Source organism: Mesoplodon mirus (assembly GCF_964341445.2).
Source record: "Mesoplodon mirus genome assembly, chromosome: 15".
Taxonomy (NCBI): domain Eukaryota; kingdom Metazoa; phylum Chordata; class Mammalia; order Artiodactyla; family Ziphiidae; genus Mesoplodon; species Mesoplodon mirus.
In genome coordinates, this window is record NC_138991.1 from 14,655,733 (window position 1) to 14,672,100 (window position 16,368).

At 52.5% G+C, this 16,368-nt stretch overlaps 1 protein-coding gene across 1 annotated transcript in view; it reads left to right on the top strand.

The window, feature by feature from the left end:
• Nucleotides 1-14,582, top strand: part of CDH22 (cadherin 22) — a 72,392-nt gene extending 57,810 nt beyond the window's left edge. The window contains exons 8-11 of the mRNA XM_082645515.1: nt 4,420-4,541; nt 4,644-4,761; nt 10,477-10,728; nt 13,864-14,582. Coding sequence (XP_082501641.1) covers nt 4,420-4,541; nt 4,644-4,761; nt 10,477-10,728; nt 13,864-14,420 — 1,049 coding nt within the window. The 3' untranslated portion in view covers nt 14,421-14,582. The remainder of the gene's footprint in view (nt 1-4,419; nt 4,542-4,643; nt 4,762-10,476; nt 10,729-13,863) is intronic.
• The last annotated feature ends 1,786 nt before the right edge of the window (nt 14,583-16,368 follow it).

The window sequence follows — 16,368 nt, forward strand, 5'->3', positions numbered from 1 at the left end:
TCTGTTATACATAAGGGACGCTGAGGCCCAAAGAAGGTAAGGGACCTGCCTACACAGCACAGCAGCTCTCCCGCCCAAGCCTGCTCTCTTCCCAAGGCACCCAAGGAATTGCCCACCCTCCTCTGCTCCTCGGCCCCCAAGGGCTATACCTGCCACCTCCCCGGATTAACGGTGAGCCAGCTCAGAGAGGAAGCACCGGGCTGAAGCACGTTTAATTTTAATTTAGGAATCGGTTAAGACTGCAGGCCTGCTCAGCTCTGGATTGTCAATCAGCCTTCCTCAAGGCTGCATCAATTAGTTTAAAAATATTGAATGTAATTTTGCCTGACACAACATATTGCAGCTACTGCAAAATATAATTTATTTTAGAAGAAGAAATAATTAAACTAATTTGCATGTCAGTCAGCTGAACTGAAATGCCAAGGGAGGGGCATGGGACCCATGGGGGATCCAGCCCCCGGAGACAGCATCTGCCACTGGGCATTGGGTGAGGTCAACCTGGGCCTCGGTCCGAGCAGTAGCTGCATCTGGATGGACAAATATTCAGGCAGCAGGAGGGCCCACTGGCATTGCATCTAGACCACGCACTGGACTTAGAGTCGGGAGACCTAGGACCCAACCTCAGTTCTGCCACTGACTTGCCTGTGGCTTTAGACAAAGTACTGCCCCTTTCTGGGCCTCAGTTTCTCCATCTACAAAATGGGTTTAGGGAATTCCCTGGCAGTCCAGTGGTTAGGACTCTGTGCTTTCACTGCCGGGGCCCAGGTTCGATCCCTGGTCGGGGAACTAAGATCCTGCAAGCTGTGTAGCATGGCCAAAAATTAAATTTTAAAAAATGGGTCTAACAAGACCTCCTTTATGGGTGGTTTTGAGGATCCAATGATGTCATAGATAAGAAAGTTTGTTATAAATTGGAAAGTCCTGCACAAAGAGGAAGGTTAATTAATTGATGGATTTCTTATTTTATACCAGAAACATTTAAGTTGGTAAAAATTATGCATTATTATCAATTATTACAAATGATGCTAACTGTGATCGGGAGGGGTTTGGAGGAAGCCAATCAGAGGCGCGATGCCAGGTTGGACCTCCCCCAGCACCTGCCAGTCACCCCCAGGCGGTAGTTTGCAACACTCGCTATTGATACATATTAGATTCACCTGGAGCTGTTAAAAAAACCATTAATTGGCTTCCCTGGTGGCGCAGTGGTTGAGAGTCCGCCTGCCGATGCAGGGGACGCAGGTTCGTGCCCCAGTCCGGAAAGATCCCACATGCCGCGGAGCGGCTGGGCCTGTGAGCCATGGCCGCTGAGCCTGCACGTCCAGAGCCTGTGCTCCGCAGCGGGAGAGGCCACAACAGTGAGTGGCCCGTGTACCGCAAAAAACAAACAAACAAAAAAAAACATCAATGACCAAGCCTTGGGCTTAGAACCTTTTAAAGACTTCCCAGGTGATTCTAATAGCCAAGCTGAAGACTGCCACGATGTCAAGAGCACAGGATGCTGACTTAGGGCTGGACCACAAGCTCTGAGGGGTCCAGACCAGCCCCCAATTCAGGGGTCTCTGGGATAAGCTCTGTAGGTGGCAACTTTGGCGGCGTAGAGGCACACCTCTTGGCTGCCCTACCTCTCAGATCTGCCAAATCCTCATGCCAGAAAGGATTCAGGGCCTTCCCAAGAGGTGACCCATGACATCTGAGAGGAGGAGATAGGACAACAACAGGACGGTAAGGTAAGGATGTTCTAACCAATCTTATTGTGACAAACATTGCAATATCTACATTTATTTTACACCTTAAACTTACACAGTGTTATATGTCAATTACATCTCAAAAAAGCTGGGGGAAAGAAGAGGTAGGAGTGGCCCAGCAGAACCCAGAGGAATGGTGCAATAATGGGGGTCTTACCAGCAGTGGACGCAACCCTCCAGCAGGGTGTCTGCCCACTGAGGATCTTATCCTACTCTGAGGTTCCCCTTCTGCATGGCCCCATAGGACCCTGTCTCTCCCTCCAGCCCTGTACACCGCACCCACTGCAGGGGAGGGGGTCCTTGCCACCCCCTACCCTCCTTCTGCCTCAGTGGGGAGAGAGGTGCCTTATCCTGGCAGCGGACCTCAACCGCCCCTCCTCCCCTCCTCCCCTCCTAAGCACCCACCGGCTGGCTGTTTAAGTTCTCTGGCAAAACACTCTTAAAAATAACAGCTCACCCGACATTCCCAGTCACGACTCCCATCTCCCGCCCCCAGAAAAGCCCCCTCTAATCGCTGAAGCAGCAGATCTGGGTGAGCTGAGAAGATAAGGCGCCCCTGCCTAAGGGGAGCTCCAGAGAGGAGTCGGGGTCTGAGTTAATTAAGGACTCCCCCCCTCCCCCCGCTTCCTTTCCCTGACCCCCCCAGGAGGTGGCTGCACCTGCCTCCCAATCTCCATTTCTCTTTTTATCAACACAGGAGCAGCTGCAGTCGGCATCCAGTGGGGCCCTGAGTTCAGAGAAGGAAGCAGCCGACCAGCCCCAACTTGCCCCCAAAACTCATGGGGTTCCTGGCTGCCTGAAAGCTTCCAGGCTGTCCCAAAAATAGCTCCCTGTCAGCAGGGTCAGAGACCCAGCCATCAAGTCACTGCTTGGAAGGGGGTAGTTTCCTCTCCCAGGGGATGTCCTTGATTTCACTGGCGGGTAGAACATGTCACTAATGAACTCATGGCTAAGATAGCCAAGGACAGGGCACCAGTGGGCACTCAGGGGTCTGGGTGGGGGGCTATAAAGGGCCAACATTCAGGGTGCTTCTCAGGACAGGCTCGGATGAGGTATCCCAACAGTCTAGAGTCACTGAATGTCATTGCTAAAAGGATCCTTCAAGGATATCTGTTGATTTAACAAATCCTTATGTAACACTTATGTGCTATGTACACAGTTTTAAGTGCTTTGCACCTATTAACTCAATTGTCCTCTTAACCAACCGGTTACTAGTAGCCCCATTTTGTAGGTAAGAAAACGGAGGCACAGAGAGGTCAAGTGACCTGGCATGGATCACACAGCTACTAAGTGACGGAGTTGAGATTGGAACCACTTGGCTCCCAAGTCCTTGTTCTTAATCACTATGCTCTGTTCATTTTCCAGGCATGGAAACTGATACCAGAGCGGGAAAAGTTTTACCCAAGGTCAAGCACTATGTCAGAGACAGAGCCATGCCTGAAATTCAAGACTCTTTCTGTCTAAATGTTTCCAGCCTTCATTCATTCATTCAACAAACCTATTAGAACCAACTCTATGCCACATCCCACAGTGCTGGGGACCCAGGGATTAATACAACAGAGGCCTTGACCTCAAAGACATTGCAGTTGGAGGAGTGGGGACTTTGTGGCTTTGCTGAGGACCTTGGCAAAGACCCACCTCCAGTGGACTTGTCTTGCCCTCTCATGATCAAGTCTTAAAAGTGCAGAGACAACTTCAGTTGTCAGCTGACCAATTCTTTAAACTTTCACGTTTTAGTTTCCCTTATGCAATATGGGGATAGACATTGTACCAAACCATAGGATTTCTGCAAGGATACCTGAAATAATGGATATGGATACTCCAGGAGCAATCTGTGCACTCCACAGCGATGGAATGGAGATGGCAATGTTGATTGTAGTGTTGGAGGTGGGAGTGGGGGGTGGTGATGTGATAGTGATGTGGGTGATGATGGCGGGGGTCATGGTAGTAGTGGTGGGGCTGGTAATGGAAGTTGTGGCGGAGATGGTGGGGATAGTGAATGACTGGTGATGACGATGGTGGTAATGTTGATGATGGTGGCCACAGGGGGGTGATGGTTGTGGTAAGGGTGGTGAGAGTGATGGCCTCAGTGTTTGTGATGATGGTAGAGATGAGGAGGGTGGTATTAGTCAATGCAGTGGTGGTGGCGGCAGCGATAATTCTAATGGTGATGGTAACAAAGGAGTGGTGATGGCATTGGTGATGGTGACAGTGGTGAGGATGGTGATGGTGGTACTGGTAGTTATGTTGGTAGAGGTGGCAATAATCTAATGGTGGTGACGGTTTAATGGTGGTAGTGGTACTAGTAATGGCGATGGTGATGGTGAAGGTGGTAATGGTGGAGATGACGGTGGTGGTGGTGATGGGGCGGTACTGGTGATTATGGTGATGGAGGTGGTGGTGATGACGCCGGTGGTACCAGTGCTAATGGCAGTGGTGGTGGTGGCAAGAGTGACAGTAATGGCGATGGTTACAGTGGTGATCTAATGGTGGTGGTGGTGACGACCCAGTTAGCCAAACATCCTTGGTCCTGGTCCTAATATGAGCTTGATCAACCCACAGATCTCTCAGTGTGACCTCACTGCCTACTCTTGTCCTAGCAGTAGATGGGGGGGGGGGTTTGTCTAAATCTCACACTGATGCCTCCCACCCTACGGCTGTGCTCTTGTTACAGACAATCATGCCCAGCTATCCCGGGCATCCCTAAGGATCCGAATCCTGGACGTGAACGACAATCCCCCAGAGCTGGCCACACCCTACGAGGCAGCCGTGTGTGAGGATGCCGAGCCAGGCCAGGTAGCACTGAAGGGTCGGGGACTGGGGGTCGCTGCCAGGACTGGCCAGGACCAGAGTGGGCTTGGCCTCACATCAGCTCCCTGCCCCCTCCTCACCCTTCAGCTCATCCAGACCATCAGTGTGGTAGACAGAGACGAGCCCCAGAGTGGGCACCGCTTCTACTTCCGCCTGGTGCCTGAAGCTCCCAGCAACCCTCATTTCTCTCTGCTCAACATCCAAGGTGAGTTATCTCAGAACAACCAAATCCTAGGATCCATGGAGGGAGGGGCTTAGCCTCCCCAACCCCTTCCCATATTATAGAGGTGCCCAGAGGGCCAGTGGTGGGTCCAAGATCACACAGAAAGTCTGAGCCAAGCTGGAGATGTTACCCAGCCTGCTAGCCAGACCCTGAAGAACAAGCAGGAGGTGGGTTGGCTGAGTGGAGGAGGGCTGCCCAAGGATAGAGAATGGCAGATAGAAAGATATAGAGAGGGAATACATGAGGAGTGGGGCGGTGGCCCAGCATCCAGGGTGGAAAGAGCCCCTGATCTAAGTGAAGATTGGAATGAGCCCCACGCACACACTCCCACCCCTCCGTTTAAAAAGTGCTTTATGCCACTCGCATTTCTCTTTGCATCCTCATGGTCACCTTGGGAGGTGGTTTTCTTACCCCTCCCCCCATTTTACAGGTGATGAGACTCTAAGAGGATAAGGAACCTACCCAGGGTCATATAGGGAGTCAGTGGTGAGGCTGGGACTCAAACCCACACCTATCTCCGTTCCAATGTACTTCCTGCTCGCTACCTTGAAAGCATACTGCCCCTCCCATCCTGAGCTGATCCCATGGTGAGACCCACCCCTGCAAGTTCCCCTTCAGTGAGAAGCTGAAGTCTGAACCTTTGAGGAGTAGACTGGGGGACGGGGTGGTCAATGGACTGGGAGTGAGGGACCTGGGTCCCAGCCCAGGCTCAGTTGAAGGCTTTCTATGCAACCCTAATGCCTGCCTCAGTTTCATCATCTGTAAAATGGGGCTGAAGATGCCGGCCAGGCAGCTAGGTGGTCCCAGTGAGATGTGGGTTACCGAGGTATATTGTCAGTACCTAGAACATGGCATTTCCTTCATTCAGCAATTATTTGTTGACCATTTATTGAAATACAGTCCCTACATGTCAGGCACTGTTCTAGGTCCTGAAAATGCAGCAGCATGCAAGACAAAATCCCTGCCTTCGTGGAGTTTATATTCTAGAGAGGGGAAACAGAAATTAAACAAATGAATATTATGATGGGGTTGATAAGTGGCTGGCAGGGAGGAATAATGCAATCTTCACGAGTCTGGACTTTGTTCTATTCAGTGCTGGACCCTGGGTGCCTGGCACATAGTAGGTATTCAAAAATATGTGTTAGGGAATTCCCTGGTAGTCCAGTAGTTAGGACTCCAAGCTTCCACTGCAGGGGGCACGGGTTTGATCCCTGATCGGGGAACTAAGATCCCACAAGCCACGCGGCGTGGCCAGAGAAAAACATAAAAACAAAAACATGTGTTAGACAAAACAGGAGGAAATAAAGCAAGGCAAGAGCAGAAGCTATTTTAAATAAGGTGATCTAGGAAGGCCTCTCTGAAGGAATCAATAGTGAGTAGGGATCTAAAGGAAGTGAGGGGGTGAGCCATGCAGATAACTGGACGAGGAATGATCCAAGTGCAAGAAACAGCAAGTGCAAAGACCCTGAGGTGGGAACAGGCTTGGGATGTTCAAGACCTGCATCGTTGCGGTGAGTGAGTGACAGGACTGGAGGAGATGTAGTCAGAGAGGTACTACTAGGGGCCAAATCATGTGGGTTCCTTCTGATCCTGTTCCAGGTCTGGTATCACCCCCAAGATCTTGACACCCCTTCCCTCAGTGGCTTCTGAAGCCAGACCCATCTGTATTTCCAGGAGTAATATAAAAAATATTTAACAACCAGTGCAGCTCCGATAATCAATCAGAAAGGACCCTGATCATAAGTAATCTGGAGTAGGACCATGGAGCCTCTGCCGAGCCAGGCTTTAACCCCTTAGTGACTTGGTCGTGTTAAAGTTGGGGGTGTGCTTGAGGGAGAGGCTGAGGCAGCAGGGAAGGACTTGGGGGACCCAGAGTCATGGCTATTTAAACCTTTTTGGAAGTAGTTCAATATTTTAACAACTTTAACGACTAGCGCTGCCATGATTGCTCATTATGGCAGTGGTACCCCGAGCTGAGCGCAGGAGACACAAATAGCCCTGGATTGACCTCACCAGGTTCACAATCTTTCCAACCCAAGGGGCCTGAGGTTCTGCCCCAACTGCCTCTCTTTGACGGGGGGTGGGGGCTGGGGGCTGGGTTGGCCACCAGGGCTCCCATCCAGTGTGACCACCTGCGTACGAGCCCTGGGAGCAAGGCTGGCAGCAGCGTGCTGAGGCCGGCACAGCCAGGAAAGGGCTCCTCCTCCAGTCCCCCGGCCCCTTCCCACGGTGTGCCAAGCCCCCTCCTCCTCACCATATAAATATCCCAGTTGACAAACGGCTACCTCAACCCATCTGTTTCTTTGTACAAATTTGTAGCCAGTTTGGAAACGTGATTTATAAATATTGCTTTTGCAGCCAGGATTGACACTGATGTATGTCAGACCAGATGGATGAATGCAGTGCTGGGCGCAGATCCTGCCTAGAAGTGTGGGGTAGGGGCCTGGGGTGGCCACTGGCTTCCCCAGATGAAGCCAGCTGCTGCCCAGGAGGGCAGCTGAGAGGTAAAGGGATGATGCTCAGGGATTTCCTCTTATGGGGTGAAAGAGTAGCAGGGACCAGAGCTCTCCAAACATATGGTTCCATGACCAAAGAGAGCAACCCTGAGAAACAAACATGTCCTCTCCTCGCCTCTCCTCTGTTCTTGCTTGGGAACTAGAGGCTGAGTCAGAGCCAGCCACTCATTTTTCAAATCTGTCCACTTCTCTGTGCCTCCACTACCACTATTATTTCACATCTAGAACACACAATAGCTTCCTAACTGGTCTTCCACATCCACTGTTGTATTTTAGATTAGAGGCTCCCTTGCTTAGAAGGTAGGCTTAGCAAAGGCAAGGACCATGTCTGTCTTGTTCATTGCTGTATCCTCAGGGACTAGAATAATCCTGACCTATAGAGGGTGTTTAATTAGTATTTGCTATTGAATAGATGGATGATATGTCACTAGGTCGCTTCTTTGCCCATCAATCGATGGCCTCCTATTGCCTTTAAGAAAATAACCCAATTCCTTACCATGGCCTCTAAGACTTTCTATTATGAGCCCCTGCCTCCCCCTCCAGCCTCTTCTTGACTCACTCTAGTCATCACCCTCATCCCTCCAGCCGCAAAGGACTGCTCTCAGTTCCCTGAGTTCCTATGCCTCTTCTAACCTCAGGACCTTTGCATGGACTATTCCCTCTCCTAGAATTAATTGTTCAGGGCTCACAATAATATCATTTCTTCCAAAAAGTTCTCCCTGATCTCCCAGACTGGTCAGATCCTCTGTTAGATGCTCTTCCTATAATATTCCTTCTTAGCATTCACCATCGTTTGCAATTGTAGACTAAATTGTGAGTTTATTTGATTAACCTTTGTCTCTCGCATCAGAATATAAAGCCAGATCCAGGACTATGGTTGATTTAGCTCCCCATTGGTCCCCACCCCCCCCATGACTAGCATGGTGCCAAGCACAGAGTAGTTACTCAACAAAGATTTATTGGATGGATGGATGATTCAATGGATGGTTGGAAAAGGTAGCTATGCCACCAATTCACAGGATAAATTCAGACAAGTCCCTTCTCTCTGAGCCTCAACTTCCACGTATATAAAATGGGAATAACATTACAACTCTTGGTGGTTGTGAGGATTAAACATTTCTATGTCTTTAAAGTATCTACCCAGTCCTTGATACATAAGAAGTACGCAGCCAATGCAAAGGAGTCCCACACCATTCCTTCTTTTCCTCATCTTGCTCTTGAACCTTTCTTTCCCAGGGGAAGGAGGATGTTGTCACAGCTGGGGTTGACTCACCCTTTGGCAGGAGGGCTAGAGTTCAAGCCAGAGCTTGAGGAGCTGACCCAGGACCACCAGTTACCCTAAAAGATGTGGTTCATTCAAGCATCATTCTTCAAGGCTGGCTCAGTGCCAAGGAAGAGACAGGCACACGCTACCTTAACACAGCATGACAAGTGCCGTAACAGAAGTGTGCGTGGCGCCTGCACAGTCAGAGCAGGGAGGGGGAAGCCATAAATCCTTCCTTCCCAGGGAAGCGTAGAAAGGAGGCCACAGAAAAGAGGTGACATTTAGCTGGAGCATGACGGATGAGGAATTTGCCAGGCAAGAAAGTGGAGAGGGTGTTCCAGCTAGCAGGAACTTAGTGAATAAAGACAGGGCAGCCTAGACAGAGAGGGGGCGTGGGGTGTAGCACGTGGGGGTGGGGCATGAAAAAATTAACAACCAGCATTCATGGAGCATTTCTACGTGTTAGGAACTGTTCTAAGGGTTATGTGCTAATTACATTGTTTAGTCCTCACACCTACGTGATGCTATTTTCCTCCGGATGAGGAAACTGAGATCCAGGGAAGCTAAATGAGTTTCCCAAGCTAGTAAATGACCAACTCAGCATTAGTTATTAACATTTGAACGGAAATTTTCAAAGATGTATAAAAGTAGATAAAATAACACAATGAACTCATATGTGCCCATCACGTGAGCTTTAACGCATGACCAGTCTTGTTTCAGCTGGACCTCCAGTCCACTTCACAGGTGTGCCCAAGGTCACAAGTCTGCCCTTCCAAGGGCTCTTTTTCCTGCATTGTGTTCATGGTGGGGAAGGCCAGGCAGGCGCACTGAATTGGGGGCTGCGGGGAAGAGGCTGAGTTAACTGGGACTGCAAAACTGGGGAAGGGATCCGGGCTGTCAAAGTCTGAGGTCAGGGAGACCGGCCTGAAGCCTGCGAGGGCAGAGAGAAGGACTCAGGAGGGAGGCCTGGGCCCCCAGCAGGAAGCAGGACCCCTTTTGTGGAGCTCACTGTCCAGGATGGGAGCAGCAGGCAGCTGGGCTCTGAGTACTTCTCGACTACCACATTGGCAGCCACCAGAATGACAGAGGGTCAGTGATGGCCTGGCCCATACAGGAGAGCTGTGGAGGAGTCACGAGGGTGGGGGGAGTGGGCTCGCCTACACCTCAGTCCGTGCTCTACACCCACCCCCCGAGTCCTGACTGGCACTCCCAGCACGAGGCCGAAGCAGTGCGATGAGTATGACTCATGTGAGTTCACTGTCCCCTCTGGCCATTATGCATCAAAAGGAAAGAGACCGGTGAGGTGACCTTGGTACCCCGGGGCGTCCTCATCAGGCCCCAAGGGGCATGCCCCCAGCCCTCCAGGCTCAGCTCTTAAAGAGACTCCTGACAGAAAGACGCCTCAGCCAAAGGCAGGTGCCAGCCCGTGTTCCCAGTCTTCTCTGATGACCCAGAACTTGTCAGTGCCCAGGAAGCCACAACCCAAGGACCACAGGACCCCAGGATCAGGATGCATTGGACAGCTGGGGTTGAATCTGAAAGAAAAAAAGGCTGTTGAGACAAAAGGCAAAAAAAACAAAATTTTGATATAGCCAGGGACAGGACCTTGGCACCACCGGGGACAAAATCTTGGAATAGCTGAAAACAGAATTTTGAGACAGCTGGGAATAGAAGCTTAGGACAGCTAAGGACAGAACTGAGGGCTCTATGGCTGGGGACAGGACCTTCAGGCAGCTGGGGGCAGAATTTGGGGAGAGCCGGTAACAGAATTTTAGGAGATCAGGGAATAGACCCATGGGTCAGCTGGGAGACAGTAGCTGGGGGCAAAGTGAGGCAAATCCCGAGGTGGAATTGGGAGGTGGCTGGGACGGGGGAGGCCGAACCCAAATCACACACCACTCCGTTTCTTCGAAGCAGACAATACAGCCGCGGTGCACACGCAGCACATGGGCTTCAACCGGCAGGAGCAGGACGTGTTCTTCCTGCCCATCCTGGTGGTGGACAGTGGGCCGCCCACGCTGAGCAGCACGGGGACGCTCACCATCCGCATCTGTGGCTGCGACAGCTCCGGCGCCATCCAGTCCTGCAACACCACGGCCTTTGTCGTGGCCACCTCCCTCAGCCCCGGAGCCCTCATCGCCCTCTTGGTCTGTGTCCTCATCCTGGTCGGTAAGTCCACCAAGAGCCAACCCCCCTGCCCGACTGGCCCCCATCCTTGGGCCCTGGATTTCCTGCCTGAGATGCCCCCATGGGGGTCTCACTTTCCCTCCCCATCCTAGGAAGGGCTGGCTTGATTGATGTCCAGGTTCTAACCTGCAGCTCCTACGAGAAGTCTCCTAAGTACAGAGCAGCCCTACCACCAACTCCAGAAGGTGTCAGCCCCCAGCTGAGACTAAGTTCATGCTGGCCAACCCTCTACATGGCCCAAAGGCTCCCTAATTTTTAAAAACCAAGCCTGTTTTTTAAAATTCTCTCATGTCTATTGTCCTATGTTAGTCTTTATGTAGTACTTTCAGTAAAAAAAGGGCTCTTGTGAACCTCACAACCCCTCAGCCAGATGTATCATCCCCATTTTTGAGATGACAAAACTGAGGCTCAGAGTCGTTAAGTGGCTTGCAAAAGGGGACCCAGTTAATATTCTGACTTGAAATCAGGTCTTTTCACCCTGTGTTCCCTGCTCCTTTAACTACCCTACCTGCTAGGAATCTAAACTGGGGGCAAAACTTTGGGGCAGCTGGAGTAAAATCTTAAGACACTTGGGGAGGGGGCAAAATCTACTCGGGTATCAGTTCCACCAGCAGCCAGTTGAACGCCCCCAGAGTGTCCCCAGGAAAGAGGGCAATTTTCAGGAGCTAAACTGGATTCAGGTGGCCACAATGCCACCTCTCCCTGTTAAAGCAGAGAGGCCTCACCTCAGTCCTGACTACTGGACTTCACGGAACAGCCAGAGCTGGAGGAGCTCAAGGAAGGGCCAGATGGCAGATCCCAGGTTTGCTCAGTTCCCTGGGAGATTCAGCTGCCTCCCACGCCTCACCACCCACCCCTGGGACCTGCAGAGGTCCTGGGCAGGCCCCTCCTAGCTGGTAGGCAGCCCCTCCTCTCCGCTCCCCAGCCCATGGCTCAGAAACCCTTTTTCCAGAGGATGCACTTTACAGCGGTTTCATTTTCCAAGGCAGTGCAAACAAATTTCTGCCTAATTGCCCACGAACGAAGAAAGTGCACATCAGTGCTCTAAAGGTGACGGGCGGAATCACTGATCAGGCCTGGCACATCTGTCTCCTGCCGCCCGCGCTCCCCACCATCTGCTCTCACGGGCATCCCCCTCCGCAGCTCCTGGCCTCCAGCTTCAGAAGCTGTCCATCCATCTTTCCCACTTCTCTCCTGACACCTTTCCTCCCTCCCAACCTGTCCCTAGATCCCACCTCCTTCCCTGTCATGATCCACCTTGTTAGGTCGTGAGCCAGCACCCTGCCCCATGGCCCTCACAGCTGGTCCTGGCCACTGGCCTGGCCTGAGCTGTTTGGATCTGCAAGAAGAATCCAGTGCCTGATAGGATACCCAACACATGTCTGTCCATCCATCCACCCACCTATCCATTTAATTCTCTCATTTGCTCATCGGTTCCTAATTTATCCATCCAGTGAGTACCCCCACCCATGTGCTAAATTATTCTAGGCACTGGGATTCATCAGTGAATGAAAGAGACAAAAAGCCCTGAGTAACTGGAAAGTTGGGGTTGCCATTGCTGAGACTGGGAGACTGAGGGTGGAAAGGGGGAAAGATTATTCTTTCAGATTTGGACACATTAAGTTTGCGATTCTCCTGGTCAACCCCGAGGACTTGCTGGAGAGGAAACTGGATGTACAATCTAGACTTCAGGGGAGAAGTCCAGGCTGGAGGCTGCAATATGGGAGTCGGCAGCCTCTAAATGGAATTTAAAGCCACGAGACAAGGAAAGCAACAAGAGAGGGGGTGTGGAAAAAAGACCAAGGACTGAGTCCTGGGACATCTGATGTTAAGAAGTCAGAGAGGAGAGGAGAAGAGAAGCTTGCTTATAAGGTCGAGAAGGAGTTATCAGTGAGGTGGGAGGAGGAAGAGTTGCAGAGTCCTAGAAGGCAAGTGAAGAAAACCAAAAAAAATCTGCTCATCCTTGCATCACCCAGGTCTCCATCCAATTCTTCATTCAGTCTTTCATTCAACAAGCATGGTTCTCTTGCTTACTGCATGCCAGGCACCACTCTAGGGGAACGTTCCCCAGGTCCTGGAGGGCAGTTCACAGTGTGTATTTTTTTTTTGCGGTACGCGGGCCTCTCACTGTTGTGACCTCTCCCGTTGCGGAGCACAGGCTCCGGACGCGCAGGCCCAGCAGCCATGGCTCACGGGCCCAGCCGCTCCGCTGCATGTGGGATCTTCCTGGACTGGGGCACAAACCCGTGTCCCCTGCATCGGCAGGTGGACTCTCAACCACTGCGCCACCAGGGAAGCCCACAGTGTGTATTTTGAGGTGGGGTGAGACTGACATGTTAACATGGCAGGGTCTGTGCTATGAATGAGCAGTGACTTTCAAACCTGAGCTGCCTGGGCATTACCTGCAGGCCTTATTGAAACAGACTGCTGGGCCCCACCCAGTAGATCTAGGACAGGACCTGAGAATTTGCATTTCTAACAAGTTCCCAGGAGATGCTGATGCTGGTCCAGGGTCCGAACCAGGGTGATAGAGAGGAACCCCTCATCAGGGGAGCTTGGAGGTGATATCCTGAACCCGGCCTTGAGCTCTCAGGGAAGGGCTCCTGCAGGAGATATCTGGACCACAGACCCAAAGGGCAAATAGGGTGATCAGGGCTTCTGGAGTGGACAGAGGAGGGCAAGGGTGAAAGAGAGGTCAGGGTCAAGGACATTTCACTCCCCCCAGACCTCAGCTGCCCCATTCCCATCGCCCCCCCCACCCCAGCACCCAGAGACCTCAGGGGCATGTATCTTTTCATAGAGTTAAGGATGGAGACCTCAGAGTTTGGGTCCAGCCCTCAACACCCATGAACCCTCTTAACACTGCTCTCTGTCCCCACCCCACCCCCAGTGGTGGCATAGGCTTGATTTGCACACCTCCCAAGATGGGCAGCTCACTACCTATCCAGATAGCCAGCTACGGTCTGACTGTGAGAAAGGTATTGTTGCACAGAAATCTAGGAAATTTGCATGAGCATTTAGGCTGAGCCAGCTCTGCTGGGGAGGAGGGGAAGGGTGGTCCCCGACTGCCCTGGGTGGGGCTCTGCCCTCACGCGCCCCCTTCTATCTCCTGCGCAGTGCTGGTGTTGCTGATCCTCACCCTCAGGCGCCACCACAAGAGCCACCTGAGCTCGGACGAGGACGAGGACATGCGGGACAACGTCATCAAATACAACGACGAGGGGGGCGGCGAGCAGGACACCGAAGCCTACGACATGTCGGCGCTGCGAAGCCTCTACGACTTCGGCGAGCTCAAGGGCGGCGGCGACGGCAGCGGCGGAGTGGGCCCGGGCGGGGGCGCGGGGAGCCCCCCGCAGGCCTGCCTGCCTTCGGAGCGCCACTCGCTGCCGCAGGGGCCGCCGAGCCCCGAGCCGGACTTCTCGGTGTTCAGGGACTTCATCAGCCGCAAGGTGGCGCTGGCGGACGGGGACCTGTCGGTGCCGCCCTACGACGCCTTCCAGACCTACGCCTTCGAGGGCGCGGACTCGCCCGCCGCCTCGCTCAGCTCGCTGCACAGCGGCTCATCGGGCTCCGAGCAGGACTTTGCCTATCTCAGCAGCTGGGGTCCCCGCTTCCGGCCCCTGGCCGCCCTCTACGCCGGCCACCGCCCAGAAGGCGAGGCCCCGGCCTCCTAGCCCGCCCTCCCTGCAGCCCAGGACCCAGCTGGACCCCAGGACAAAGCACGTCCCCTGCTCACCCCCTTCCCCCAACCCTCCCAGGGCGGCCGGACGGGAGGGGGACCTTGTTCGGGCAGCGGACTCCCCGACGGCATCCCTCCCCTGGGGGGCGGGGGTGGGTTGGGCAGCTTTTGCCCAGAAGTGCGGGAATTATGACCAACATCATTAAAACTGCAGCGAGAACGGGCACTGCGTGGCTCTGGGGTTAGACAGGGCGAGAGGGTGGTGTGGATCCCTCCTGGCTTAGGGGAGAAGCTGGGGGGGAGGATGCTGCAGAAGTGCTCCCCCCGGAATACCCCATCAGAGTTAAGAAGAAAGAAGGGCTGTTCATTTACTAAGCGCCTACTGTGTGCTGGGCCTGTACAAAGACCATCTTCGTCATCACACAAACCTCGAGGTGGGGCCCTGCAGGTAACAGTTGGAGAAAGCCACCCAGAGAAGTGGCTGGGACCTGTCCAAGGACACCTTGCCAGTGTACCGTGGAGCCACAGCACTTACCGGCTACCTGGCCTTGGGCAAGTTACCTCTCTTCTCTGGGCCTCAGTTTCCTCCTGTGTCAAACGAGGCAAATAGCAGAACCTACCTCGAAGAGTCTTGAGGATAAAAAGGCTCCATATGTGTCAAGTGGTTAGGACAGTGCCTGGCACATAGTAGGTGTTCAATAAATGTTAGCCTTTGATACTGTTATTATCTTTGTTGTTATTAGAAGCCCAGCGTGTCTGCCTCCCAGATCTGGGTTCTCTCCCCCTTTTCCCAACATCTCCAAGGAAGTGTTGCTCTTGCTCTGAGTCGGGGATAGGGACGTTCCCAGAAATTGAAGAGCCTTCCAGTGTCTCAGGCGACACTGGAATAGGACACCTGCATACCAAGAGAGGACAAGGTGGGCAGCTCCAGGACTTGGATGAAGTGAGAGGGTTGATGGGAGATGGAAGGGTCAGAAGCCACTGAGTGTGATGGGGACCTTATCTGTTTGTTCTGGGAACCCAGCAGTTTCCCCATCCATGGACCCAAGTTAAGAACCCCAGGGCTAAGTCACCTCTAAGAGCCTCCGGCTCTGAAACCATTTGATTATAAGATATAGGTCATTTGTCCTCCTACCCCACACCCAAGTGATTAATTCATTCTACATTGATTGGCTGTGAATTCCAGCTCCTGCTAGGTGAGCATCCTTCATCAAGGTTCTCAACTGCTGAAGCCTCAGTTTCCTCATCTGTAAAATGGGGCTAATGATAGCCCCTACCTTAAAAGATGTTAAGAGGCTTAAAGGAGATAAAGAATGTTAAGCTCCGATCCCAGTGCCTTCCTGCCACATTGAAAGTGCTCAATAAATAAATGCTCATTTGCCTTATTCTTTTACCCTCCCAGGGAGCATTCATTCATTCCCTCCACATTTGCCAAGGTCCAGTGTGACAGATCTGGAGGTAGTCATTATGTCCTGAGTGCCTTGCCCCAGTTCACAGGTGAGGAAACTGAGGTTCAGAGAGTAGTAACCCGTGCAAGGTTACACAGAGCATGAGTAGTTCCTGCCTTCCAGTAACTTCCAACCTGAGTGGGGGCAGGACGCAGGGGGCCAGAAGCAGCCAATAACAATGCATTGGGTAAGAGTTGTAGCAGAATTAACAGAAAAAGATCCTGGAAACACCGAAGAAAGATTGAATAATTTCCAGCGGAGGTGACTCCAACTGGATCTTGAAGAATGAGTATGAGATGTACGAGATGGCCAAGCAAGCAAGACATTCCAGGCAGAAAGAAGAGCATCCTCAAAGGCTGGGGGCAGGGGCGCCGCAGGAAGCATGTGGCAGCTTCAGGAGTGGTGTGTGGTCCCCAGAGCTGGACCACTGGGAGGAGGAATAGTGAGATGTGAGCAGGGAAGGCTGGTTGGAGGTGGGTTGCGCAAAGACCTTTA